Genomic DNA, 26,392 nt, shown 5'->3' with positions numbered 1-26,392 from the left:
GAAACTCGTATCTTGTTGTACACCGCCCTGAGAGCTTGTTGCTATAGGGCGGTTTAAAAATGTAATTAAATAAAATTTTCTTCATGGGTTTCATAACACCTCAGGCCCACTGAGGATCAGTGGCAGTGGACTTTTAGAAGATAACACCCAGCAAAACAGGTGAGTACAGCCACAATAGCCAACCGCCCCACCCCCTTCAAGCTCTGGGCCAGGCCACTAGCAAGACATCCTGTACTGGGCAGAACCCACGAGCTGTGGAGGAAGAGAAACATGTCCTTACTCACCTTTCTTTGTGGCTTCAAAACTATCATGGAAGTTTATCCTCTGGATATCATAGGTTAAGGTTGTGTTGGGGAGCAATGTTCTATTCCTATTGATAATGTTGGCAGAGAATCGGAATGCTTGTTCTTCCGCATTCATGATCTGAGCATTTGGGCCTTCTGCGTATTCGAAGATTCCTCCTGGAAGAAAAGAACAGAACGTTACTGCCATCCAGGCCACGGATGCTCAAATCAAAGCTCTGATTGCACCTCTGAGTGCCACATCACATCTTTTGGGTCAAGGCTTGCTGCATTAAATATGGGAAGTGTGATGGGGAGATTGCACCCCCAAACACTTTGGCACATTAAATGTGTGTGTCCATGTTTGTTACGTGCCTGAGATGCATGTCTATTATGCATCTGCATCTTTGCTTCACTTGTCCCACATTTACCACGGCAAACACTGATATATCTTCAGTGTATCCACAGTGTCACACAAAGTGTGAAATGACTCTGAGAAGGTCCAACTTTCTCTCTTGCTTTCCATTCCTGGAGTAAGACTTTGCATAAACATAGTAACTTCTTTCTTCGGTCAGAAAGTAGGAGATCTCATTGAATTATGTGTGTGCACGGGGGGCGGGGATAGGTGACACATGACTGAGTATAGATTGGTAATTCCAATTAGCCAATTACCTGAGACAAAGTCAGCCCCAAAACTTAGTTTTCTTTTTGCACTGAATGAACAGAGATAAGGTACTATCTGATGTAGTATTTCAGTTGCATACAGGATAGCAACAATGAAGAATGGGACAATTAGTTGGTGATTTTGATCATGTTAAATTAAATAATAATAATAAAATAAATTTAATTTTTGTGTCGCCTATCTGGCCAAAGCCACTCTAGGCGACGTACACATTAAAATTCAATAAAATACAATATAATGCAAAATAGAATACAATGCAGTCAACACTAATACAGCAGTATAAAATCATTTAGGGCAATCAATTAATAATTATAAAGGAATCACAGAAAAATTAGCCCACCCCGGAAATCCCGAAGACCTGTCCAAAGAGCCAAGTTTTTAAGGCTCGGCGAAATATATCCAGGGAAAGGGCATGGCGAAGATCGAACAGGAGGGAGTTCCAGAGAGTGGGGGCCGCCACTGAAAATGCCTTCTCTCTAGTCCCCACCAACCTAGCTGTTTTCGTTGGTGGGACTGAGAGAAGGCCCTGTGTGGCTGATCTGGTCGGGCGGCTTAATTTGTGGTACTGGAGGCGCTCCTTCAGGTAAACTGGGCCGAGACCGTATAGGGATTTAAAGGTTAACACCAACACCTTGAATTGGGCCCGGAAAACAACTGGAAGCCAATGTAGATGAAATAATACTGGCGTGATGTGATCACGGCAAGCGGCTGTTTGTAAGCAAACGAGCCGCCGCATTCTGCACCAGTTGTAGTTTCCGGACCGTTTTCAAGGGTAACCCCATGTAGAGCGCATTGCAGTAGTCTAATCAAGAGGTGACCAGGGCATGTACCACCAGTGGGAGCTGATGAATAGGGAGGTAGGGATGCAGCCTCCGTATGAGGTGTAGTTGATACCAAATTCAACTTTGCATCCCTTCCACCAACACTATATCGGGTCTCCTGCCCCTATGACCCACCCTTCCCTTCCAGCTCATTAGCACTCCTGTCGACACACTGAAGGACAGTCTCCACCCTCCCCGTTCAGCACACAGTCCCTTTTGTGCATTTGGTTCCTTGTGAGATCCAAACACTAACTTTCCACACCTCTTACACCAGCTTGAGAATGTAAGTGCAGCCACGCTGGATCAGACCAAAGGAACTGACTAGAGGGGAAGCACAACCCTGGACTTAATCCTGAGTGGTGTCCACAACCTACCACAACGTATTAGTGCAGTTGGGAACAATGACCACCATGCTTTCAAAGTCAGCAAACTGCAGCCACTGCTTCCAGCCGCACCAATATCTTGCATCAGGTTGTGGATACCACTTAGGATCAGCTCCAGGGCTGTCTCCGCTCTAGTCAGTTCATTAGCAACTGTTCCACCTAGAAATCTAAGATTTCACAACTGTTCAAAACCAGCATGTTTCTTAGTTCAGCTAATGGCTTAAGCTGGTGACGGTCAATTGCAGCCTATAAAATTAATTGTTCTTTCCTTCCAAGAGTTCTTTCTCAGTTTTACATGACAGGTTCTCTCCACCCCTTTCTTTCCTGCTCTCCTCAGATTTGCCTCCAAGTGCAGACAAGCAGAAAATTCTTTCTGAGCCAAATCAGAGGGACAGTGTGGGTGCTGCAGTGGGCGCACCAGAGAAGGCCTGCTTTTTGCTGTTCAGAAGCTGTTAATGCCATTATCTCTCCCCAAAGGCAGAGCAATTCATGTCACAGCACTGCAAAGCTTGTTTCTGGCTGTGCATCTTCAAGGCTTGTCCTCAATTTCCCACCGACAACCTCTCCAAATGAAGCACCAGAACCCAAGCAGAAAACATGTAATTGTGTTTCAGAGACATAGTAAAAATCTTGTGTCTTCTTCCCCTCCCCCTCCTCCCTCAGTATCCCGTGCAACAGCGGAGAGGGACCTCAAGCAGCCACTCTCTGATTAACAAGCAACTCAAAATAATTAATGGATGAATGAAATACACAGATGCAGCCAGTAACAGATGGATCTCCCGATTCATTAGCGGAAAGCAAGCTTCCCTTTTTGGTGTCAGGAGAGCTTGTCCGTTACTGTTTCTTAACACTGCCAGATCCTTTGCAGTTCTCCAGGCACTTAATTATATTTTATTGATTTGAATGCTAGCCTGCCTTCCTCCAAAATAATTCATGGTAGTTTTTTCCTTTTATCTTCACAACAGCCCTGTGAGGAAAAGTAGGATGAGAAAGCATGGCTGGCCCAAGATCACCCAGCTTGCTTGATGGCTGGATGGCGATTCGAACCAGAGTCTTCCCAGGGTGAATCCAGAACAATAGTTCAAAATGAGCCACACCCAGCATGGTGGATGTGCAATTTAATCTCCATTTTGCCAGCAAGGTGACCAAATTCTACACGAAGAAGAAACTCTGAAATCTAAATAGTGTTGGCATGTTGTTGCGTGCATGTGCTTATTTTGCTGTTGCCTGCAGTCTGGAAGGAGACGCACCAAACAAACAAACACCAAACCACGGAGAATCCAGAAGCACCACCACTTCATCACGGGAAGTCTCTCGCCACCCAGCTTCTGAAATTTCACCTGGTACTAGCTTTGCTTTTTTCAGCCTTGTATTTGCAGCTATAAGAGCTGGGAAACTTCCTTTTAAGAATGCAGCTGGAGGGTTTATTTATTTATTTTAGTTTTTTTAAAAAAGAAAATATAGACCACTTAATCAGAAAACTTTCAAAGTGGAATATATAATAAAGCTATCAATAAAACATGGGCTCAAATCAACAAAAAAATTAAGACAAATATGGATAACTTAACTATACGTCTGGGTAGGCTTGCTGAAATAAAGAGGCTTTCAGCAGTCGTCTAAACTAATATTGCAAGGGTGGCCTGCCAAAGCACAGATGCTGTCCACAGGGCCTGTCCAACACTTCAGTTCCTAAGTGGCAGTGGAGGCGCCTCTCCCCTGCGACTCCCATGTCAACCTGCCACACACAACACAACACAACACAACACAACACACACATGACTGGCTGGTTCTTATCAATCAAAGGTGAAGATAAGGCTCTGTTTCACACCCACGCCACTCTCCACACCAGCTGCACTCAAGCCTGCAATGCAGATGGGGGGGCACCTTTGGCCCTCCAGATCTTCCTGAACTACAACTCCCACCAGCCCCAGCATGTACGGCCAGTGAGGATGGTTCGGCACCATATTCTTACTGGCCAGCCAGTCGTACAACATACAAACAAAGGAATTCAAATTATACTAATGCTAATACTAATTAAATACACTAATACTGATGCTAATACTAACAAATAATACTAATGCTTATTGATTGTGTGCTTTTATCTATGATTCTTGTTTTACATTTGTGTATGTAAATCACTAAGAGACCATTTGGTTTGAGGCAACTAATGAATGACAATCGCCATCATCATCCCACTCCTCCTCCTCTTACCAGCACAAAGAGAGCAGATCGAAGAAAGTGGCCAGGGTGGCCTCTCCCTGCTCAGTCCTCCTTCTGCTTCTCAAGAAGGGAGGCCAAAGGTTGCGTCATCATATCCTGCTCTTCCACTGTGCTCATATGTCTAGCACAGGAGTAGACAAGATAGTGCCTTGTAACACAACTGCTCTCAGTCCCCATCATAAGGACTGGATCCTGCCAAATCAGAGGCATTTTGGGAAGCCTGCCAACAGATGATGGGTGCAATAGCACCCGCCCCATGTGTGATTCCCAGCAACTGGTATTCAAAGGAATTCCACCTTTGATACTGGAGGTAGTACACAGCCATCATGGCACGTAGCCAGGACAGTCAATGGTCAGGGATGATGGGAGTTGGAATTGATCAATATCTAGAGGGCACCATGTTGGCTACCCCTAATCTAGCACTCAAATTGCTCAGTTCTTCCCCCACCCCAGAGAAGGAGAGAGACTCTCCAGGTCTGGTTCTAGTCTGGCTATCTACTGTGGGACTCCTGACAAAGTGTACCAGGAGTGTCTAGAAATGGGAGGAAATGGCTAGGCACTTATCTAGGGTCAAGTTTTGAGCACCAAAGTGACCAGGTAGCTGTGCTGTTTCCAACCCATTGCAGCTTTGCACAGCTTCATCACAGAACTCTACAGGAACGGAAGGAGACACACAGGACACCCTTCCTCAGAGTGGCTACCAAGTGTGGGACTTCATGGTACGTGAGGAGCATGTACAGAATTACTACTATTATTTTATTATTCCATATTTTAGCTTGCTCTTCCTCAGCTCCCCCTTTCATACTCACAACAACCCTGTGAGGTAGACTAGGTGGAGAGATGCAGTTGGCCTGAGGTCACTCGGTCTGCTTTGTGGCCCAACACACTAACCACTCACGACATCACACTAACTCATTTAGTTTTAAAGATAGAGAAAAATGGCTCTGATGTCTCTCAATCTACATGAAAGCCTCAGTTCCTTGGAAGTTCTTGTTTTCATAGTTTTCTGTATTTATTAAATAGTTTGTTACAGTATTTTAACATATGAATTGTTAGTTGTGGCGAGTTGTCCTTGGACAAGAACGGTGGGATAGAATTCAAGCTAACAAACAAATGCCTCAGTGCTCTGAATTCCATATCTGTGGAGCATCATCATGTGGCAAGTCCAAGGAGGTGACACTCATCTCTGCTAGCAAAGAATGCTCTCCCCCAGCTTTACAGATTGCTCCCTCCCTCTTGCCCATGAAGTATTTATGAGATGACAACCCTTTTCCATCACAGCAGCACTCTGACTCCAACTTGAGGGGATCAGTTATTCAGAATAATACAGTGAAAGAGGGTCTTTTCATTCTAGCGCTACATTAGAAAGACCTGCACCACTGGTAAGTCTCTCCAGCAACGAAGACACAAGATGCGGAGAGACGGCACCCAGAGGACAGCAGCAGCTCTGACAGGCAGAACAAAGAGCTGCCCCAGTCAAATGGGGCACAGTACTGTGGGTGGATATCTGGGGTGCCCCCTCCTTCTCCATTCCCTATGCATCACCTGGGACCAACTGAAACTATCTAGCTATGAGAAGCACCATTTCCCCCATCAACTACAAGGCACTCACCGTGCAGAGATTTGCTCTGCCTTTCCTACTGTATCGAAATGACAGCCTGGTTTATGTTGCTTTGGTTAATAAATGGCTGACACTGTGCCTCTCTGTCTGCGCCTTTTCAAGAGAAGATGGTCTATTTTCCTTGTTGCCTTCTTATAATACAATACAGCAGCATTGGGACTGGGATTACATCTGTACTTGATCCAAAACTCCAGGCATCCAATTGGACATAACAGGCTTTTCTTCACGGTATGTGGCGGCAAGATGACAGCTGGGAGCCAAAAACCCATTCCAGATTAGGCCAAAAGGTCTTTACTACAAACAAGAGGCCATGAAGCAGATCCAGCCTGCTGCATCCATGGGGCTGAAGGAAAATTGGAAAGGGACACCATGACATCCAAACGGCCAGTTCTAATGGCTGCCAACTTAAAGGGTTTAGACAAATCCATAGAGGACAAGGCTATCAATTGCTACTGGACGTCGTGGCTATGTGCTAGCTCCACTGACAGAGGCAGTATGCCCATCTGAATCTGTTGAGAACCATAAGTGGGGAGAGTTGCTCTTGTGCTCATGGCCTAGAAATGAACAGTAGTCAATAAAGGCCATAAAGGGCCAAAATAATATGCTCCAGCCAGCCAATCCCAGACAACAATCTTGCTATGATTTTTGGGACCAACTGAAGTTCCTAGACACTCTTCAAGGACAGCTCCACATGGTGCACACCACAGCAGTCCAATCTGGAGGTGGCTAAAGCATGTATGGCTAGGTTTGTCTTCTCCAGGAAGGGCGAACCAGTAAAGTTGGTAAACAAACAAAAAACCCACATTCACAGTCACCACCGCTGCCACCTGAATATCCCAAAGTGTGCAGATCAAGAAGTATTCCTGAGCAATGTTCCTGCGTCTTAAGGGGGAATGAGACTCCATCCGAAGCCGGTTGTATACTGATCCCTGGAATTACTGATCTCCCAAACAATACTCCCACCTTGTCTGGACTGTGTTTCAGATTGATTTCCCACACCCAGTCCTTCACTGGGACCAGAAAATGGTTCAGGGTTTCTTCTGCCTCCCAAGTCATAGCCAGTGTCATCAGTGTACTGATGCCCCAGATCTCTGGTTAGTTTCATCCCATGGCTTCATGTGGATATTAAGATGGGTCACACAATGGGTGACACTAGAACCCAACAAACCAACGGCCAGACCAGGAGCCCTAGCACCTTCTGGGGCTTCCCCAACCCAAGAAATTGCCACCCAAGCACAGTGCCCCTCCCCCTTCCCCAAACTGCAAGGAACCCTAGAAGGAGATTGTGGTCATTCACAGTAGGAATGTTAGCAAGAGATTCAGGGCAATGAAGGGCATCCTCCATCATCTTTCTCCTGACATCAGAGCTTGGAAGATTACTTTAAAAAAGGAATAAATTACAATCACTGTCACATGCCCCCAAGAGGAATACATCACCATTACAAGTGTTCTGAAAGGAATTGATTTTACTTTACCGTTACTCAGAAGTAATCACTACAGTTGCAGTTGTTACTTAAAAAACAAAACAAAACTAGGTGCTGGCCTTGGCTGCTGCACACCTAAGTAGCTTAAAACACACAGACACAGAGGGCAGTAGAATATATATTTTTTTATCCATAAGATTAACAGAATGGCATAACGGATTCTCACATTCACCCCCCACCGCCACCATAGCAATGATGGAGGTATAAAATGTAGCAAAAAATATTATTAATAATAATGGTAATTAACTTATTCTGCACTAAATTCTCTGCACTCTATTGCAAAATTGCCTGCAGTGGAAGTGGCATGGATGGACTGAAATGGGCTTACTTTGGAAGGAAGGAAGGAACTATATGGAACAAACCTCCCCTGCTATCAACTAAGCCACGTGCAGGGCTCACCCGCCCAAGCAAACATTATTAGGCTGTAGGAGGCAGGCTGCTAGTTGGCTAGCAGTGGTGGTCTCTCCGCTGGTAAGGGAGGAGGGGAGGGAGGCAGAGCTTTGTGCGCCAAACCAAGTGCAACTGCCCCCCAGACACAAACACTCTCAGCCAACAGGCGTCATCTCTCTCACTCAGCCACCTCCTGGACCTGTCCTGCCACCAACTAAGGCACATCCACCCAAGCAAACATTTTCCCCTGGGGTGCAAAAAAGTTAAAACACTGCAAATGCAGCAAAATAGCCAGGGAGGGCGGCAGAGGCCTCTTTATGCATCAAGTGCAAACACAGTATAAACACACACACAGACATCGTCCCTCACTTCCACAGTTCTTCATCTCCATTCTGCTGCTGCCTCCTTTTCCTCCTTCATCCATGTCCTTGCCCTCTGGCTCCTTTTCTCCCTCCACTCCATTCTTCTCCACCAGAGTCCATTTTTTAAATAATTGTTTTCTCCACTCCACCCTGTCTCGCTCTCCACCTCCTCCCTCGTAGCCTCCTAAACACCCACAGAGCATGAGGGAAGAGTGATGATGCACAGAAGCCCAGTTTGGGGGACATGATTTTCACCCACAAATCAGAGGAGCAGAAGACTTCCCCTGCTCCCACCCACCCCAAGAACTCCAAAAAGTTATACTGGAAACATTACAATTACACTTTAAAAGTAATAATATTACTCCTAGTTCTATTACAATCAAAATGTAAAGAAATTACCTACCCACTCGTTCCTCAAAAAAGAAATAAATTACAAGTAATACGCTTTTCCTAACGAATTACTTCCAAGCTCTGTCTAACATAGGTCATTCATCAAGGCCACTAAGATTGTTTTATTCCAAAACCAGGCCGCAAAGCAGACTGAAAGGGATCCAGAGAATCAGATTCACCCAGGAAAACCTGAAACTGGATCCCCAGGTTGTTGCTCCCTGTCCTGCCCACTTAGAGTATATAAGTTTAGGTACTAGTAAAAAAAAAGGTGGTAGAAGCATGTTCAGCTATATGCATCCCACCTGGAGCAGAATGTGTGGAATATTACAGTGATTCAACAGCTATCCAATACAATCTGGATGCCTGGGGCACTGCTAAGATTTATCCGTAAGGACTCTGGCCTGTCCCATTGCTTGACAGGCATCAGCTGCAGCATACTGCATAAGGCAGACTGCAAGAACTCTAGCATACTTAACTGGAAAACCTCCATTAGCCTCAGTTCTGCATTTGGAGAGCCTTTGCTTACCATTTGCCCATTCTATATTGCTAGTCTCTTTGTGCTGGAACATGGATGTGCAATGCCTGCTGCTGTTCCTGTCCTCTTTCAAAGGATGGATAGACTCAATGGCACCTGTATACAAATTCTGGAGCTGCCTCCCTCTGTGTGACAGCTGCACCCACCCACCCACACTTCTATGCAAGTTCTATGCAGCCATTAAAGACCCTAATCGCTAACTTGGAGCAGTTGATTAATGTATAATCTTAATCACGATTACACAGTGTAATTGGTGTTAATTTGGAGAGCCAGTTAATTATGAAAATAATTGTTGCAGCTTTTCTGTTTTGATGAAATGAAGAAATATGCCTGGGTTATAAATTAAACACGAGATGTGAACACCCCAAAGTTTCAGGGAATCTGCTTTCAGGTTCTTGTTGTTGCTAAGGTAGGAGCATTTCCCAAACCAGAACACCATCACCCAAGAAACTTAGCAGTAGTGGAAGACAGATCCTTCACCTCTCTCTCTCTCTCTGTCTCTCTCTTACTCTCTCTCTCTCTCTCTCTCTCTCTCTCACACACACACACACACACGTACGTACGTACGTACGTACGTAGCCCTCTGCAGTTACTGGGGCTGACATCATGATGGGCAAGAGAGTGGGAGAACACAGACTTCGTCCCTGGGACACATTCCACTTAATGCTGTTCTGCAATTCCCATGCATTCCAATGGGTTTTATGGAGGATTGTGCTCCATGGGTAACATATGTTTATCTGCCACTCTTAATGGTCCCCCAAATCTGCCACTGAGGGCCTGGAAGGATTTCACAATTATCTTGCATTGGGGTTTCACTGAAAACTATTACACCACCCATATATTCAATGCTGGACAAGAATTGCTCATTTATTGCAAGATTTTTGCCCCACTTTTCCACTGCAACAGAGTGGGGACAAGGCAGCTGACTCCATACAGAGATGTTACACAAAACACACAGAGAAATAAAATAATCATAAAATGACAAACGATGAACAGGCTTAATTCCACAGAGCCACAAGGAAATCTAACAGTGGTTAGGCCAGATGATGGTGGAAGACCATTAAAGCAAGAGCGAGGTGAATATCTTGGGCAGAGAGTTCCACATTGTGAGTGTTGGCACAAAGAAGGTCCACTCCCTCATTCCCATCAGCCATGTCTCAGAAGGTGGGTGGCATGACACTTACAAAGGGCAAGGAAGGGAGCGTCACCTGGGTCTTGATACAGAGGACCCTGGAGGCTTCCCTTGCCCTGCAACCTTCTGACAGTGAGAAGAAAAGTGAATGCAGAGCAGGGGGAGATGTGAGAAGGGACAGCCGAGATCTGCCAGAAGATGATTCTGAGCAGCTCCCCACTGGGAAGGTCCAACAAGTCCATCAAGGGCCTCATGGCAAGGTGAGGGAAGCCAACTGCACGGGGGCATCCACGTGAGATGTTTCCACGCCCCATCCCTGCCGCATTAAGATCACCACCAGGAACAGCTTGCAAAGTAGTGAAACAAAGTAGTAGGCATACAGACAAGCATTGTGTTAATATTTTAAAGTCAAGATTTCCTTTGGTTCACGTTGTGTGAAAAGATTCACACAGGGAGAGGAGGACTACTAGGGACAAGTTCACAGCAAAGCCAAACAGCATTCACCTTGATTGACTGTTAACGGCCACCGAAGCGCTCTTAACATTTTTTTAAAAAAAAAGCTAAATATTGCTGGGAGGATGCTTTGAGTTTGGCATCAAGGGGCTAGGTGCACTACCACCTTCTTTACTCCCCTTTCTTCTTATTCCCCTTCCCCAGTTTCATTCACTAACTGTTCATGCCAGTCTTCCCCCAGAGTTGTGCTACACCACAAACAAAGGCTTGGTGTTTGTGCACCATGTGAATTGTACATAACCTTCAAAGCCTCAATTTTGCCATCTTTAATAGCAACTGATGGAAACAACTGAAACACTGCTTTTAAAGAAAAATCCAACACCAAGGATCTCTGCAGTCTCTCCTAGCTTCCCCATGTGGGACATATGATTGCCTTCATCAGCTGGAACATGCAGACTGGATATCTCTCTAAAGGCTACTTTTGTCCCTCCCAGGGGCAATGTGGGTCAAACCCAAGTCATAATCTACCACAAAAGCTGTAATTTCTGCCTTGCAACTCTGATTCAGAATTATTGATGACCTCTGTTTGGTGCCCGATCTGTGTGTAGGGTGAAGGTGATCACCCTAGAAGCTGTGGAATGGGATTGAAAAAAAGCATTGTTCAAGAGACTCTGGCTCAAGATATAAATTGGCCTGAATGCCTGTTTGGAGAGCAGAAATGTTTTTTTCTGTCCAGAGTGTGTGAGAAGCAGAAATGGTAGCAAGGCCTAGGTTGAGCTAAAACAATGCACTGGTATGAAGAAGGGACAAGATTTGTTACTCCATGCAGCTACCAGCGTTAGGTGTCTTTCATGAGTTTCCCTGATAGCCTGATAAGGCTTGGAATCACATCAACCCCTAAAAAATGGAAAACTGCTTCTGCAGGTATTTGTCCCATGATCTGTCATTTATCAATACAGAACCAATTTTCGCTATGGGCAAGGGGGGAATTGAAAAGGAGCCAATCAGCAATCAGGAAAAGATTTCTGGGATGTTGGGGAACAGAAAGAAGAGGCACCTTCTTCTCTGTACTCCACCTTAGCTTTGTATCTTTTCTACACAAGACAGTTTTTCTGATGTCTTCTCTGAAACACATATGCAAAGAAGAAAACTTTGCTTTTAGAATCCATTCTTGCTGCTTGCAATAATTTCATCCTGGATTAAATTTCTCTGTGTTGAGTTTTCAATATACTGAATTGCAACCCTGCCCATGTATATTGATACAGGCCCATACAAACACACAGCCAACTAGCTGTGTGGAAGAACATATGTAAGAAAGCATCTCTTTTACAGATTGCTCACAAATAAGGTGGATACATTTAACACATTCTGCTGAAAACCAGGCAACTGGAAGCAGATCAGCAGAAGAAATGACACCATCACCAGCTTCTTTAGTACAAAGCTTGGCTCCACAGATACCAAAAACTGAGAGGGACCTTGGGTTGCAAAACTAGCCCTCAGTCATCCCTCATGTGATCAGCTCTCCCTATTATGTATCTCTTATCTGGCACCGAGCTGATGTAGCTCAAATCCCATCCCTACCATGGAATCACCAGGTCCCTCCCTCCCAACCTCAGCCCCTCTTCTGCAACGTATGTCCTACTTTACAGGGCTGGTGTATCTCTAAAATAGGAGTAACAGAAATATAGTAAGGACATAAGGCATTTTTTCAATGGAATAATATCTGTTTTGGAACACTGGAGTGCTATGGGAACACCAGATATTATTCCGTCCAGCGCAGGGAGGAAGACCAAACACAGGATGCCCCGCCACTTACAAGAGCCATCAGCACCACTCCACAGAGTCACTGCTGGCTTGGGGAAAGGCCAAATGTTCCCTTTATGTACTGTGGCCTGAGGTTTTGAAGGCAACAACTTTCATCTTTGGCAAAGCAGACTGGGAAGGTAGCAGAAATACAACATATATGGCTGGAGATGGGAAGGAGCAATAAATCAAGTTAATGAGGCGAAGACTAAAGAAAACACAAACACTTCCACCCTCCAGCCATCACCAACAGCCTAAGAGCTTGGATGAATGAGCACAGTCTCTATCCAGAACATTTGCTGGAGAATCTAGAATTATAGAGTGGCTGTATACTATAGGCAGTAGGGATTTTTCACATTCTATCATGTTAAATGAAAATACCCCCTCACCTCTTTCTGGTGCTTTGTATAGTCCCAATTCAAAACAAAAACTTACAAGCCTTATACCGTTGGATTCAGAATCGCTTGCTCTACAACTCTGGAAGTTTTCTTGGTGATACACAACCCCCCGACGGAGAATCCACAGGTTAAAATGAAAAACAGGAGGAAAAAAAACTAGAAGCCGTTTGGACTTTTTTTTTGAGGAATTGACATAATCTGTTGAAATTCATTAAAAATCAGAGATGACTGTAAGGTATCCCTAATCAAATCCCTGAGCTTGCCCCATACACAGTACTTCATCTATAGTAGGTTTAAATTTAAAAAACGGCATGGTTTATTTTTAATTAATTTATTAAAAAATGCCTTATAGTGGGTTATAACGTACCGCATGCTCAGAAGAAGTTCTTTGTTTCACTCTCCCTCCCCCTCCCCTTCCAGTTACTTGGAGGAAGCAGGGGAAGTCTGCTCCTATGATTGGTGGGCAACAGCCATGTGACTCACACTGCCCTTCTGCTGAGCTTGCTCTGGGTGAGGAAGCAAGAGAGAGAAAATGGCCGATGGAGGGAGAAAGTAGCAACAGAATTGAGGTGAGTGGGAAAGAGTCAAAACATGGGGGGGAAGCTTTGAAAGACCCTGCAATTTTTTAAAAGTCTACTTGGAAGTAAGTCCCATTGAGTGCAGTGGGGCTTACTCCCAGGTAAGTGGAGCAGACCTTCTGAGTAGACTTTTAAAAAATTGCAGAGTCCTTCAAAGCTCCCCCCCCCCATTTTTTGACTCTTTCCTTCCCTCAAGCTAGATTCAGCGAGTGGGGAAGGCAGGCAGTGGGAGACAGCACGGGTGGGGGCAGGGGGATTGAGCCAATGCAAAGGGCAGGCTGTGGGAGACAGCAGGGGTGGGAACACACACATACACATCACCAGAAGTAAGTTCCACTGAGTTTATTGCAGCTTACTCCTGAAGTGAAACTGAACATAGAATTACAGCCTTTAACTTCTAAATTCAGGCCTTTCCTTTAAATACTAGGTGATTTATCAATAAATATTATACAATTTATGTCTGTTAAATGTTGAGTGTGTCATCATGTGACTCTTACTGTTGCTTGTTAAACACCTGCTCTTCAGGATGGTGCCACAAATAGGTTCCAAAAAGTCTGCTTTAAACTTGCTCCAAACCCCCTGTGGCATGTAATGAATGTTCCCGTTTGTCTGCATCCTTCTTGAAGTGCGGAGACCAGAACTGGATGCAGTATTCAAGATGAGGCGTAACCAGTGCTGAATAGAGGGGAACTAATACTTTACGCGATTTGGAAACTATACTTCTGTTAATGCAGCCTAAAATTGCATTTGCGTTTTTTGCAGCCACATCACACTATTGGCTCATATTCCGCTTGTGATCAATGAGAATTCCAAGATCCTTCTTGCAAGTATCCCCCATCTTATAACTGTACATTTGATTTCTTTTTCCCAAGTGTAGAACTTTGCATTTATCCTGGTTGAATTTCATTCTGTTGTTTTCAGCCCAATGTTCCAGCCTCTCAAGGTCCCTTTGTTTGTCTTCCATGGTATTCACAAGGTTTTCCAAAGGTTTTCCGTTTGGAAAGGAAAGGGGCTTCCCCTCTGCCCAGTGCCCATCAACCCAATATCCTCCCCTCCCCCTCCTCTTCCCCATTCTGTCCCTCCCCTGGGTCAGTGTTGGACTATGACCTGGGAGACCGGGGTTCAAATCCCCACACAGTCATGAAGCTGACTGGGTGACCTTGGGCCAGTCACTGCCTCTCAGTGTCAGAAGAGGGCAATGGTAAAACCACCTCTGAATACGATTTACCATGAAAACCCTATTCAAAGGGTCACCATAAGTCTGGTCGACTTGAAGGCAGTCCATTTCCATTTTCAAATATGATTGCATATAAATAAATCCCACTGAACTCAAGAAGTATGTAAATGATCAAACCCAACCTCCCTTCTCCTCCCTCCTATCCTCTCCCTCTTGCCCCTTTGCCCGTCACTCCCCATTCCCATCCCCTTCCAATCCCCTCCTCCCCCTCCCCTTCCTCCTCCCTATGGTCAGTTTTACCTATCTTAAGCATGATTGCATGGAAGTAAATACCATTGAACTCTATAAGTGTGCAATGATCAAACCTGCCCTCCTCTCCCCCTTCCTTTGCCCCCCTCCAATATACTTCTTCCCCCCCTTTTTCCCCATGGTCAGTTTTTCCTATCCTAAGCGTGGTTGCACGGGAGTAAATTGCACTGAATTCAATAAACATGCAAATGATCAAACCTGTCCTTCTCCACCCCTCCCCCTCCTTCCTGCTCCCATCCCCCTCCTCCCCTCTGTGTTTCCTCCCCTCCCTCCTCCTTCCCTCCCCATCCTCTGTGGTCAGTTTCACCTATCCTAAGCATGACTGCAGGGGAGCAAATCCCATTGAACTCAATAAACATGCAAATGATCAATCCATTCTCAGCAAACTTGCACAGGATCCCATTTCTTACCTCCTGGATTAAAAAGCAGGGAAATTCACTAATACGCAAAAAACCTTGCGGTTTAAGAATGTACCTATAGCCCACAGATATTTCTATCAAACTTTAAAAAGCAGGGAAATTGGGCAGCTATAGTGAATGCACCAGGGGAGCAGGAGACCTGAACTCCTCTCTGAGATATTGTACTGCCCTACAAATTGGTCAAAATGCAAACACAATTTGGATTGGTCTTTCACAGTCCAATCCACTCGCTGTGTAGCTTGGAAGAATTTGGTAACATGTGCCTCTGAGCATATGGTGAGTGGTGTCAACACCTGCAATCAGCCCAAATAACAGGAACAAGACATGTGGTGTGCTGATCTTGTTTTAGCAGGGAGGAAGCAACATTATTAAGACAGTTGATATAGTTCAGATGGTCACTTTGAATATGTCTTATTTCCTTTGCAATTTTAGTGTAGTTTCCTATAGGAAATCATTTTCTTTTGTTTCTATTTCTGTGAATATGTGAACTACAGCAACACTTTGCATTATTTACACTAAAAAAACTCCAAACATAATTGTGGAATAAGGGCACTGACTTCTGCAGAATAGTCTCCTGTGGACATCAGGAGTGTCTCAGTTTGCCCAAGTTAAAACAGTGGAGGTGAAATATATTCTAGCAAAATGGTAGGTGTGCTCTATGTTATTAATTGACCGTGCACACCTTGCCTTAAATGAAATGGTTTAAACATAGCAGGCTGAAAACATGCATCCTCTTTTTTCCAACAGCTAGAGTCATTCCTGAAGTAGCAACATATTGGAATCAGTCTGATTTTACATCAAACTGCAGTTTCAGATTCAACTGTTAATGGACCCAAAATAGAAATAGGACATAACCTCCAATTTGGAACACAAAAAGTTGTCTTCACCATCATATGACACTGACCAATAAAAAGGCTTTGAAATTAATAAAAATAAATTTGACACAGATTTCTAGGATGAATAAGGAGGGAAATAAAATTTTCTAGTTCACATTCTGTGTAGAAACATTAGTAACACAGGAAAGAAGCAAAGTAAGAAGAACACCAACAAACATACACAAATATAATTCTCTATCTTTGGAGATGGCAAGTGTTACCACCACTCACCATAAGCTCAGAGGCACATGTTACCAAATTCTTCCAAGCTACACAGGAAGTGGATTGGACTGTGAAAGACCAACCCAAATAGTGTTTGCATTTTGACAACTTTGTAGGGCAGTACAATATCTCAGAGAGGAGGTCAGGTCTCCTGCTCCCCTGGTGCATTCACTATAGCTGCCCAATTTCCCTTCTTTTTAAAGTTTGATAGAAATATCTGTGGGCTATAGGTGCATTCTTAAACCGCAAGGGTTTTTTTGCCTATTAGTGAATTAATATATAACCTAATAAGCTTGCTATTCTAAATTACAATCACCACCTGGTCAGTGTTGTTCAAATCCCCAAAAACTCAGATTTCTTACGAACTGCCTGTTGTGCAGCTTCTCCTTGCATTTTTGCTTTGTTACACTTCAAAGCTATTCTTTCTTCAAGGAGCTTGGAGAGCTTCCATTAGTCTGGTTCTCTGACAGCCTCCTAACCATGGAGCTTCCAAGGTCAGAACCATTTACCATCATCAGTAGCGCTGTCTCCTGCATCTCAGACCATTTTCTGGGCCAAGTGACCCTAAGGGCGACAGCCAAGAAATGCTCTCCAACTGCAAATGTCTATTTTAGAGGGGGACATATCACCACTTTCCCTTGCAGTCTTGCAACATCGTCCCTATTTAGCAAGATGGCAACTTACCATTTCCTAAAAACAAGCCACCTCCACCCCCCCCGTCCCACAAGGCTACTTTCTGCCAGACAGGAGAGGAAGGCGATTTGCAACCTCCAAAGCACAAACCATCCTCATAGCGGAATCAGAGTCAGCTAGCAGAGAAAGTAGCCAACTCATCACAAGCCCCTTTCAATGAAGACATCAAACAATGCGAGGCAGGCAGGGTCCTGGAGATTTCCTAAGGAATCTGCATTTGCTGCTGTGCTGACCAAAGTCAAGGGAACATTTATCTCCTCACCAAATAAGTTCATTTTAGTGAGAGGCATGGGGCAGCCTGACAAATTCACATTTATGTAGCTCCTGGTGAAGCACCCACAGGGCAAGTCACAAGACTATTTATTATCTTGGGTGGGAAAACCCAGGACAGAATGTCTGCTCATTAGCAAACATAAAATTAATAAGCCTATTTGATGAATAATTAAGTCAATACTATACCTCTCCTTCCCTGTCAGGGGCTTGCACATTCCCCAATCTTTTGTCTCCCTCCTCCAAGGAATTGTCATATCATGAAAGAGACTGATTGTCAAAATGTAAAGGGCTGTGGTGTGGAGTGGCAGAAGGAGCTCACTCATCAAATATTAACTGTGTGCTCTGTTTTAGTATGCCTGCCTTCTTGTATTTTAAATATCAATTGACAGGCAGGTTAAGCACTTATTCACATTCTCTGTTGGACTCAAGAGCAGGCTAATTGCTCCCTGGAGGGCCTCAATCAGCAAACGAGAGAAGTCCCGATTAGGGCTAGCTCCCTTCTAGAATGGATTGACCATCAAAACTGTGGCAAGCAGTTTGTAAAGTTCTAAAGGATTCTTTGGGTAAAGGGGGGTTGAGTGTGAGTGTGTGCGCACATGCACACGCGTATGTGTGTATGCATGTGTGACTGTGGTGGGGGAATCCATGCCTGCCATGCTGACTGTGAGCAAAGCAGGCTTGGATGCAAGCCTCTCATGGAGCGCATACCGTTACATGGCCATAAAGAGAGAGGGTGCAGCTCCTTTCCTTTCTTTAAGACATCAACAGGCAAGTGGACTTATTTGAAAAGTGGAACTGTCTCAAGGCATCTGTCAAGTGTTCCAGAATCTTTGTCACATGTTACAGTGTACACTTAAATACCCAGATGTATTTAAGTGCAACCTAAACTCACCTGCCTTTGTAGGACTTGGGTTTCAATCAAGATCACAAATCCACCACCACTGAATTTAGCCAACATTTGCCTGAGTGAGGCTTGCAGGTCAGTAGTAAACCTTTTCTGGATTAGGATTTATGGCATTAGGACAGCCTTTCCCAACTAGTGGGCCACCAGATGTTGTTGGACCACAACTCCCATCAGCCTCAGCCAGCATTGCCAATGGTCAGGAAAGATGGGAATTGTGGTCCAACAACATCTGGTGGCCCACTAGTTGGGAAAGGCTGGACTAGGAAATAAATAAACACACATCCCGAAGTTCAGGAGAGATAATGTGGAGTGGAGGGAGCATTTACCAACCTGGCGTCCTCTAGGTGTTTTGGAGGACTGCTCCCATCAGCCCCAGCCAGCAATCAAGTTGGGGGAGGGCATGTAGGAAGGTCAGAGGAACTCAACACTGTGGAGAAAACACCATTATCACAGAGCCAGGCAACATGGTAAAGAGCATGTGGTACAGTCCTATGTGGACACTATACCATTCATCATTCATTCATTGGCGATCACTCGTGGCTGAGTAAGATTGTCTTCCAAGATAAGGTCTTTAACAGTGGGTCCATAAGTGACTGTGGAGGACAATTCTGGATCCACACAGCCTCCCACAGTGAGGACATAGGTTTCCAGATGGAAGATGGTCACGATGAGGATTTGTTTGACGTGCCTTCTGCTTAACTCGTATGTCCCGTTCACCCTGTATTCGTGCTTCTTCAAAGTCCACAGCACCTTTGATAATAGCCGACCTCCATTTGGGACATTCATGGGCCAAGACTTCCCAGTTCTCGATGCTCATGTTACATTTTTTTAGATTCGCTTTAAGAACATCTTTAAACCTCTTTGGCTGTCCACCGATATTCCGTTTTCCATCCTTAAGTTGAGAGTAAAGTAGCGGCTTTGGAAGACGGTAATCAGGCATTCGAACAACATGGCCGGTCCAGCGAAGTTGATGTTAAAGGATCATTGTTTCAACACTGGTGGTCTTTGCTTCTTCCAAAACACTAACATTAGTCTGTCTGTCTTCCCAAGTAATTTGCAGAATTTTCCAGAGGCAGTGTGGCTGGAATCTTTTAAGAACTTGGGAGTGGAACTTGGGAGTGGCATTTATAGATGGTCCATGTTTCACAGGCGTACAGTAAGGTTGGTAGTACAACAGCTTTGTAAATAAGCGTTTTGGTCTCCCTGCGAATATCCCGATCCTCTAACACTCTATGCTTCATTCGGGAGAATGCGGCACTCGCAGAGCTCAGACGATGTTGAATTTCAGCATCGATGTCAGCTTTTACAGAGAGATGGCTGCAGAGATAGGGGAAGTGATCAACGTTCCCCAACATCACACCACTAAGCTGGATTGCTGGTGCTACAGAGGGACTAGTTTGCACCTGTTGATGAAGCACTTTGGTTTTTTTTAATATTAAGTGAGAGCTCAAGCTTTCCATATGCTTCTGCAAAGACATTTAGGATAGTTTGAAGATCTTTCTCTGAATGTGTGGAGACCACATTATCATCGGCATATTGAAGTTCTACAACAGAGGTTGACATTACCTTACTTTTTGCTTTCAGCCAATTGAAATTAAAAAGTTTTCCATCTGTTCGATATATGATTTCCACACCAGTAGGAAGTTTCCCCTCAATAAGGTGTAGAATCATAGCAATGAAGTTTGCAAATAAGGTAGGAGCAATGATGCATCCCTGTTTTACGCCTGATCCGACTCTGAATGGATCACTCTGAAAGCCATTGTTATCCAAAATTGTTGCTGTCATGTTGTCATGAAGGAGTCGCAAAATATTCACAAATTATCAGGGCATCCAGTTTTCAGAAGGATGGTCCAGAGAGCAGTCAGATCCACAGTATCAAAGGCCTTAGTCAGATCAATAAATGCCATATATAAAGGTCGATTCTGCTCCCGGCATTTTTCTTGAAGCTGTCATGCAGTGAAGATCATGTCCACTTTCCCCCTGGAAGGGCAGAAACCATTTTGAGATTCTGGGAGGACATCCTCTGAGATTGGTAGGAGGAGATTTGTGAGGATCCTTGCTGTTGAGCCCAGGGGTGATGGACCCAGCCTCCTTCCCGAGGCAGGAGGGGGAAGGCATGAGTTTCAGAAGCCTCAGCCGTTAGGGAGCATGGACAATCCAGCTGTTGTTGAGTCTAACCCTGACCTTGGGGAAGAGAGCGAGTCACTCGCCCCACCAGTTCCCATGGCTGGTCCTGCCCCTCAATGGGACAGCACTCAGCCCCCCAGCACTCCCACGGGACTGTTGGAGGATGCTCCTGAGAGAGCAGACACTCCTCCTTCACCAAGCAGTATCTCAGAAACGCCCGACGCTTCCCCGCCCTCCGCTCTCCCACCTGCTGATCAGGAACCTGTGCCTTCCACTCATGACGTTGGGAGAAGCGGACAGGGCAGAAGGGGGCGAGAGGTTACGCCCCAAGACCTCTCCTATTTGAGGCTTCTGCGCCCAGAAGTGGGCGCTGAGTCAACTTTCCTCACAAGTTGCAGAGCATGTCTAAAGTGCAGTTAGGGATTGTAGTGAGTTAGCATAGGGGTTTCTATGAGGCCTTTGATGTATCCATTACTTTAATAAAACAAGAATTGATTGCACCCTCGTCTCCGACTGGTGGTTCTCACTGTGAACTGGACACTTGCAAAGATTTTACTTGCGGTAGCAAGAAAACAGATACCTCGATAGTTCCTACAATCTGTTCTACCACTCTTCTTTAAAAGGATGATAATTATGGCATCCCTAAAGTCTTCCGGGATCTCCTCCCTCATCCAGATTTTTTGATGAGCTTATGAAGTTGTTGTGTAGATTCAGGCCCACCTTCTTTAAAGACTTCAGCAGGAATCCCATCAGGTCCAAATAGCTTTGTTGTTCTTCATTTGATTGATGGCTTTACTGACTTCATCCAAATTAGGGGATACTGCAAGCTCATCTCTAGTTTGTTGTTGTGGAATTTGCGAGAAGACCTCACCAGCCACAACAGAGTTACGATTAAGAAGGTCATGGCAATGCTCTTTCCAGCGCAGTGCAATAGACACTTTATCCTTAAGAAGTTTGCTACCATCCATTGAACGTAAGAGATTTGAACAATAATTTGTTGGTCCATAGATGGCCTTTGTGGCATTAAAAAAGCCCCGTGCATCATGAGCATCTGCAAAGTGCTGGATTTCTTGAGCTTTCTTTATCCACCAGGCGTTCTTAAGTTCTCTAGTTCTTCTTTGGACCTCGGCCTTTGCACTGGCATAGATGTTTTTCTTAGGAGCACAGTTAATGTCTTTCTGCCATATCTGTAAGACTTTCCTTTTCTTGTCGATGATATGTTCAATCTCAGTATCATTCTCATCAAACCAATCCTGACGTTCTTTAGTTTGGTATCCAATAGTTTGTTCACATGCTGCAGTAATGGATGTCTTCAGTTTAATCCAGTGTTCCTTGACATTTTCAGGGAGTTCTGTCGGTAGATGTTTCTTGAGAGTTATTTGAAAGCAGGCTCACTTAATAGGATCTTGAAGGGCATGGATGTTCATTTTACGCCTTGGTAAAGTGGGATAGGTTAAACAATTAAATAGTGTCATATAAACAATTCCCTGAGCCCAGAAGCCCAGCATATCAAGAAGAGCTTTAGCCTAGCCTAGCCAAGCTTTTTCTCTCTGAAACAAAATATGTTTTGAAAAATTGGTTAACTATCCAGGAAGAGGAAATGTTTTTTGTTTGTTAGCTGTGGGAAAGCATTTAAACATCTGCAAGTTGTACAGTTCAGGAAGAATGGCACCATCACATGCAATGTCAACTGTGAAATGCAGAGGAGCTGGACAAAGCCTGGTGTGGCTGGTTCTTTGTGCCTATCTTGAAGGACATTTCCATGAAGGACACTGACTTGAACAGTAGCATAGCCCAGCTCAAGGCTCAACTCTCTTTGGAAATGTGACAAATGCCTGCAGACATTTGCAAGTCACTGGCAGCATCAGAGAAATGTTGGTCCTGCAAGCATCCCTTGAACCTGAACACTGCTCAGCACTTTTCAGCATTAACTTCCCCTAGTGCTCTTCCTGCCAGGTTAGCAGACAAATTGTCAACCCAAATGCCACTTATGCAAATTGTTCATTATTGTTGCATGTGCAGCAGCAACTCTACAAGAAAAAAGATCCTTTGAGGCTCTTAAAACAAAAATGTGAACAAATCCAAACCCAAATAAGCTTCTGCTAAGAGCAGGCATTTAAGGCCTTTTAATTGCAGCACGGACTTTCTTGAAATATAAACCATCAAGTGGTTTCCCTTTGGCAAACAGTCCCTTTTGATAACCCCACCCTTTCCCCCTGCTGCTCCTGCTGCTAACACATCCAGGTAGCCTTTGGGGCAGTCAACTTTCATTCTTCCTGCAAGGAACACCTAAAAAGGGGGAGGCAGCCACCTAAATGTTACAGGGAACAAGAAGACTGAAAAAAAAAAGATTTATACAAAACACAAAGGGCACCCAGGCATAAAGCTGCTTGGCATGTCAGACTGCCTGCCTTGGAAAATGTGCCACTCTGTACTGCTAATGGCAAGAGGGGAAGAAATGACCAGCATGGAAATAGTTAGCTACCCCCTCTCAAATTGCCCTCAAATTGATCCACATTTTATTTATTTATTTATTTATTATATTATTTATATCCTGCCCTTCCTCCCAGCAGGAGCCCAGGACGGCAAACAGAAACACTAAAAAAACTTTAAAACATCATAAAAAGACCTTAAAATACATTAAAACAAAACAACGTTGAAAACATTAAAAAAAAAACACCTTTAAAAACATCTTTAAAATAAGGGTTAAAGATATTAAAAGACATATTAAAAGCAATTCTAACACGGACGCAGACTGGGATAGGTCTGAACTTAAAAGGCTTGTTGAAAGAGGAAAGTCTTCAAAAGGCGCCGAAAAGATAGCAGAGATGGCGCCTGCCTAATATTCAAAGGGAGGGAATTCCACAGGGTAGGTGCCGCCACACTAAAGGTCAGCTTCCTATATTGTGCAGAAAGAACCTCCTGATAAGATGGTATCTGCAGAAGCCCCTCACCTGCAGAGCACAGTGATCAACTGGGTATATAAGGGTTAAGACGGTCTTTCAGGTATCCTGGTCCCGAGCTGTATAGGGCTTTGTACACCAAAACTAGATCCTTGAACTTGGCCCGGTAGCAAATGGACAGCCAGTGCAATTCTTTCAGCAGCAGGGTGACATGTTGGCAATACCCTGACCCAGTGAGCAGTCTCGCCACTGCATTTTGCACTAGTTGCAGCTTCCAGACCAACCTCAAGGGCAGCCCCACATAGAGTGTATTACAGTAATCCAGCCTGGAGGTTACCAGTGTGTGGACAACAGTGGTCAGGCTATCCCAGTCCAGAAACGGCCACAGCTGTCTCACCAGCCAAAGCTGGTAAAAGGCACTCCTAGCCACAGAGGTCACCTGGGCCTCTAGCAACAATGATGGATCCAGGAGCACCCCCAGGCTACGGACCTGCTCTTTCAGAGGGAGTACGACCCCATCCAAAGCAGGCAACTGACCAATTATCAGAACTCGGGAACCACCAACCAACAGTGCCTCCGTTTTGCTAGGATTCAGACTCAGTTTATTGGCCCTCATCCAGCCCACCACCAAGTCCAGGCAGCAGTCCAGGGCTTGTACGGCCTCTCCTGATTCAGATGTTACAGAGAAATAGAGCTGGGTATCATCAACATACTGCTGACACCTCGCCCCAAAGCTCCTGATGACTGGTCCCAAGGGCTTCATATAGATGTTAAACAGCATGGGGGACAAGATGGTACCCTGTGGCACCCCACAGCACAGCTGCCAGGGGGGCGAAAAACAGTCACCCAATGCTATTCTCTGAGAACAACCTTGGAGATAGGATCGGAACCACTTTAAAATAGTTCCTCCAAGACCCATCTCATCAAGTCGGCCCAGAAGGATACCATGGTCACAGTAACAAAAGCCACTGAGAGATCAAGTAAGAATAACAGGGTCGCACTCTCCCTGTCCTTCTCCCGATAAAGGTCATCCATCAGGGCAACCAAGGCCAATTCAATCCCATAACCAGGCCTGAACCCAGACTGCAATGGGTCAAAATAATCTGTTTCATCCAAGAGTACTTGCAATTGCTGCGCCACAACCCTCTCAATCGCCTTCCCTAAAAAGGGGGTATTTGCAACCGGTTGGTAGTTGTCATAAACCAATGGGTCTAGGGTGGGCTTTTTCAGGAGTGGTCGGATCACCACCTCTTTCAAGGCGGCTGGAACCACTGCCTCCCGCAATGGTGCGTTGACCACACTCTGGATCCACTCAGTCAAACCCCCTCAGCAGCTTTAATAAGCCACGAAGGGCAAGGGTCGAGAGGACACGTTGCTGGCCGCATCATCGCAAGCACCTTGTCCACGTCATCAGGCCGCATCAATTGAAACCGTTCCCAAGAAGTTGCAGCAGACGTTGCACTGGACACCTCATTGGGGACTACAGTAGATGTGGAGGGGGCATCAAGACTGCTTTGGAGGTGAGCAACTTTACCCTCAAAGTGCCTTGCAAACAATTCACAGCGGGCCTCCGAAGGGTCTAAAACTCCATTTCTTGGAGTTGATGTCAATAGACTCCTGACAATATAGAAAAGCCCCACCAGACGGCTACTTGAGGATGTGATGGAGGCAGAGAAGTGGGCCTTCTTCACCGCCTTCACCACCACACAGTAGGCACGGGTATGATGTTTTACTCGTGCCCGATCAGCCTCACAGCACTTCTTTCGCCACTTGCGCTCTAGCCATTGTCCAGCCTGTTTCATTGCCCTTAGCTCACTGGTGTACCAAGGTGCAAGCTGGCCTCCACAATGCCGGAGAGGGCACTCAGGGGCACCCGTGTCAAGAGCCCGATGGGCCTCACTGTTCCACCTGCTCCATCTACTGGGAACTCCCCCAGGGCATTCAGGAGTCCAGTGGATTCCATTAGGCTCTGGGGGCGGACCATCTTAATCTGTCCACCACCCCTGCAGGGAAGGATTGGAGCTAGTTTTCAGAGAAGTGTGTTGAAAGGAACGGGTGGGGTGTTCTACAGGAAAAATAAAGTAGGCACAGCAAAGAGCTTAAATGTAGAGATCAGAACTAAAGCAGCAAATGTGAGGTCACCTCACTCTGATGAGCAGAAACTTGCTTTTCTGTCTTTCCCCTATTAATAGCTTTGTTGCATTTTCTCTACTCTTCAAGAAGCCCTTTAACAATATGCAAAGACCACAGCAAGCTTTGAATTAAAGAAGCAGTCCCCCTCCCATTTCATCCTATTGCTTTAATACAAATTTAGAGAAAATTGGCCCGTCAGGGGTGCTGAACTACAACTCCCGTCAGCCCCAGCAAGAGCAGCCAATGGCCAGGGATGGTGATGGGAGTTGTAGTTCAGCAACCTCTGGAGGGCCAAAGATTCCCCACACTGGCATTAATCATACAAAGGGGTCAAGGACCAGACAACCATGATGAATTTCCCTTAGAAATATCATTAAAAAAGAAAACGCAAAACAAGATTACAGAGGCAGATAGACCCTAACTTCCCCAACAGATAGGAAGCTAAAATTTGAAACACACCTACACTAAGACTCCTGAAGTACAAGAATGGGGGGAAGACAGCAGAAGAAGCCAATGTGGCTTCACAGAAAGCTTAGAAATGACCTGAAAACAAAAAAGGACACAAATAGGAAGTGGAAAGAAGGCCAGGCCACAAAGGGAGAGTACAGGCAGGCATCTCGGAATGCAGGGTTGGTGTCAGGAAGGCTAAAGCTGAGAATGAGCTGACGTTAGCAAGAGATGCTAAAAGCAACAAAAAAGGTTTCTTCAGGTATGTCCATAGCAAAAGACACAGAAAAGAAATGGTGGCACAGCTACTCAGTGAGGACGGCAATATGATAACAGATGACAAAGAAAAGGCAGAAGTGCTCAATTCCTACTTTGGC

The 26,392-nt window shown here is 45.1% G+C and overlaps 1 protein-coding gene across 7 annotated transcripts in view; it reads right to left on the bottom strand.

The window, feature by feature from the left end:
* The window catches only part of GRIK3 (glutamate ionotropic receptor kainate type subunit 3), a 339,684-nt gene that overhangs the window by 134,200 nt on the left and 179,092 nt on the right, over positions 1–26,392 (bottom strand). For all 7 annotated transcript variants that reach the window (XM_061597982.1, XM_061597980.1, XM_061597984.1 and 4 more), the window contains exon 2: positions 285–461. In XM_061597982.1, the coding sequence (XP_061453966.1) occupies positions 285–420 (136 nt within the window). In that variant the 5' untranslated portion in view covers positions 421–461. The remainder of the gene's footprint in view (positions 1–284; positions 462–26,392) is intronic.

This window comes from Rhineura floridana, chromosome 15 (genome assembly GCF_030035675.1).
Source record: "Rhineura floridana isolate rRhiFlo1 chromosome 15, rRhiFlo1.hap2, whole genome shotgun sequence".
In the NCBI taxonomy this organism is placed as follows: domain Eukaryota; kingdom Metazoa; phylum Chordata; class Lepidosauria; order Squamata; family Rhineuridae; genus Rhineura; species Rhineura floridana.
The sequence above is the reverse complement of the archived record's forward strand: the minus strand, read 5'-3'. Positions and strand labels throughout refer to the sequence as shown.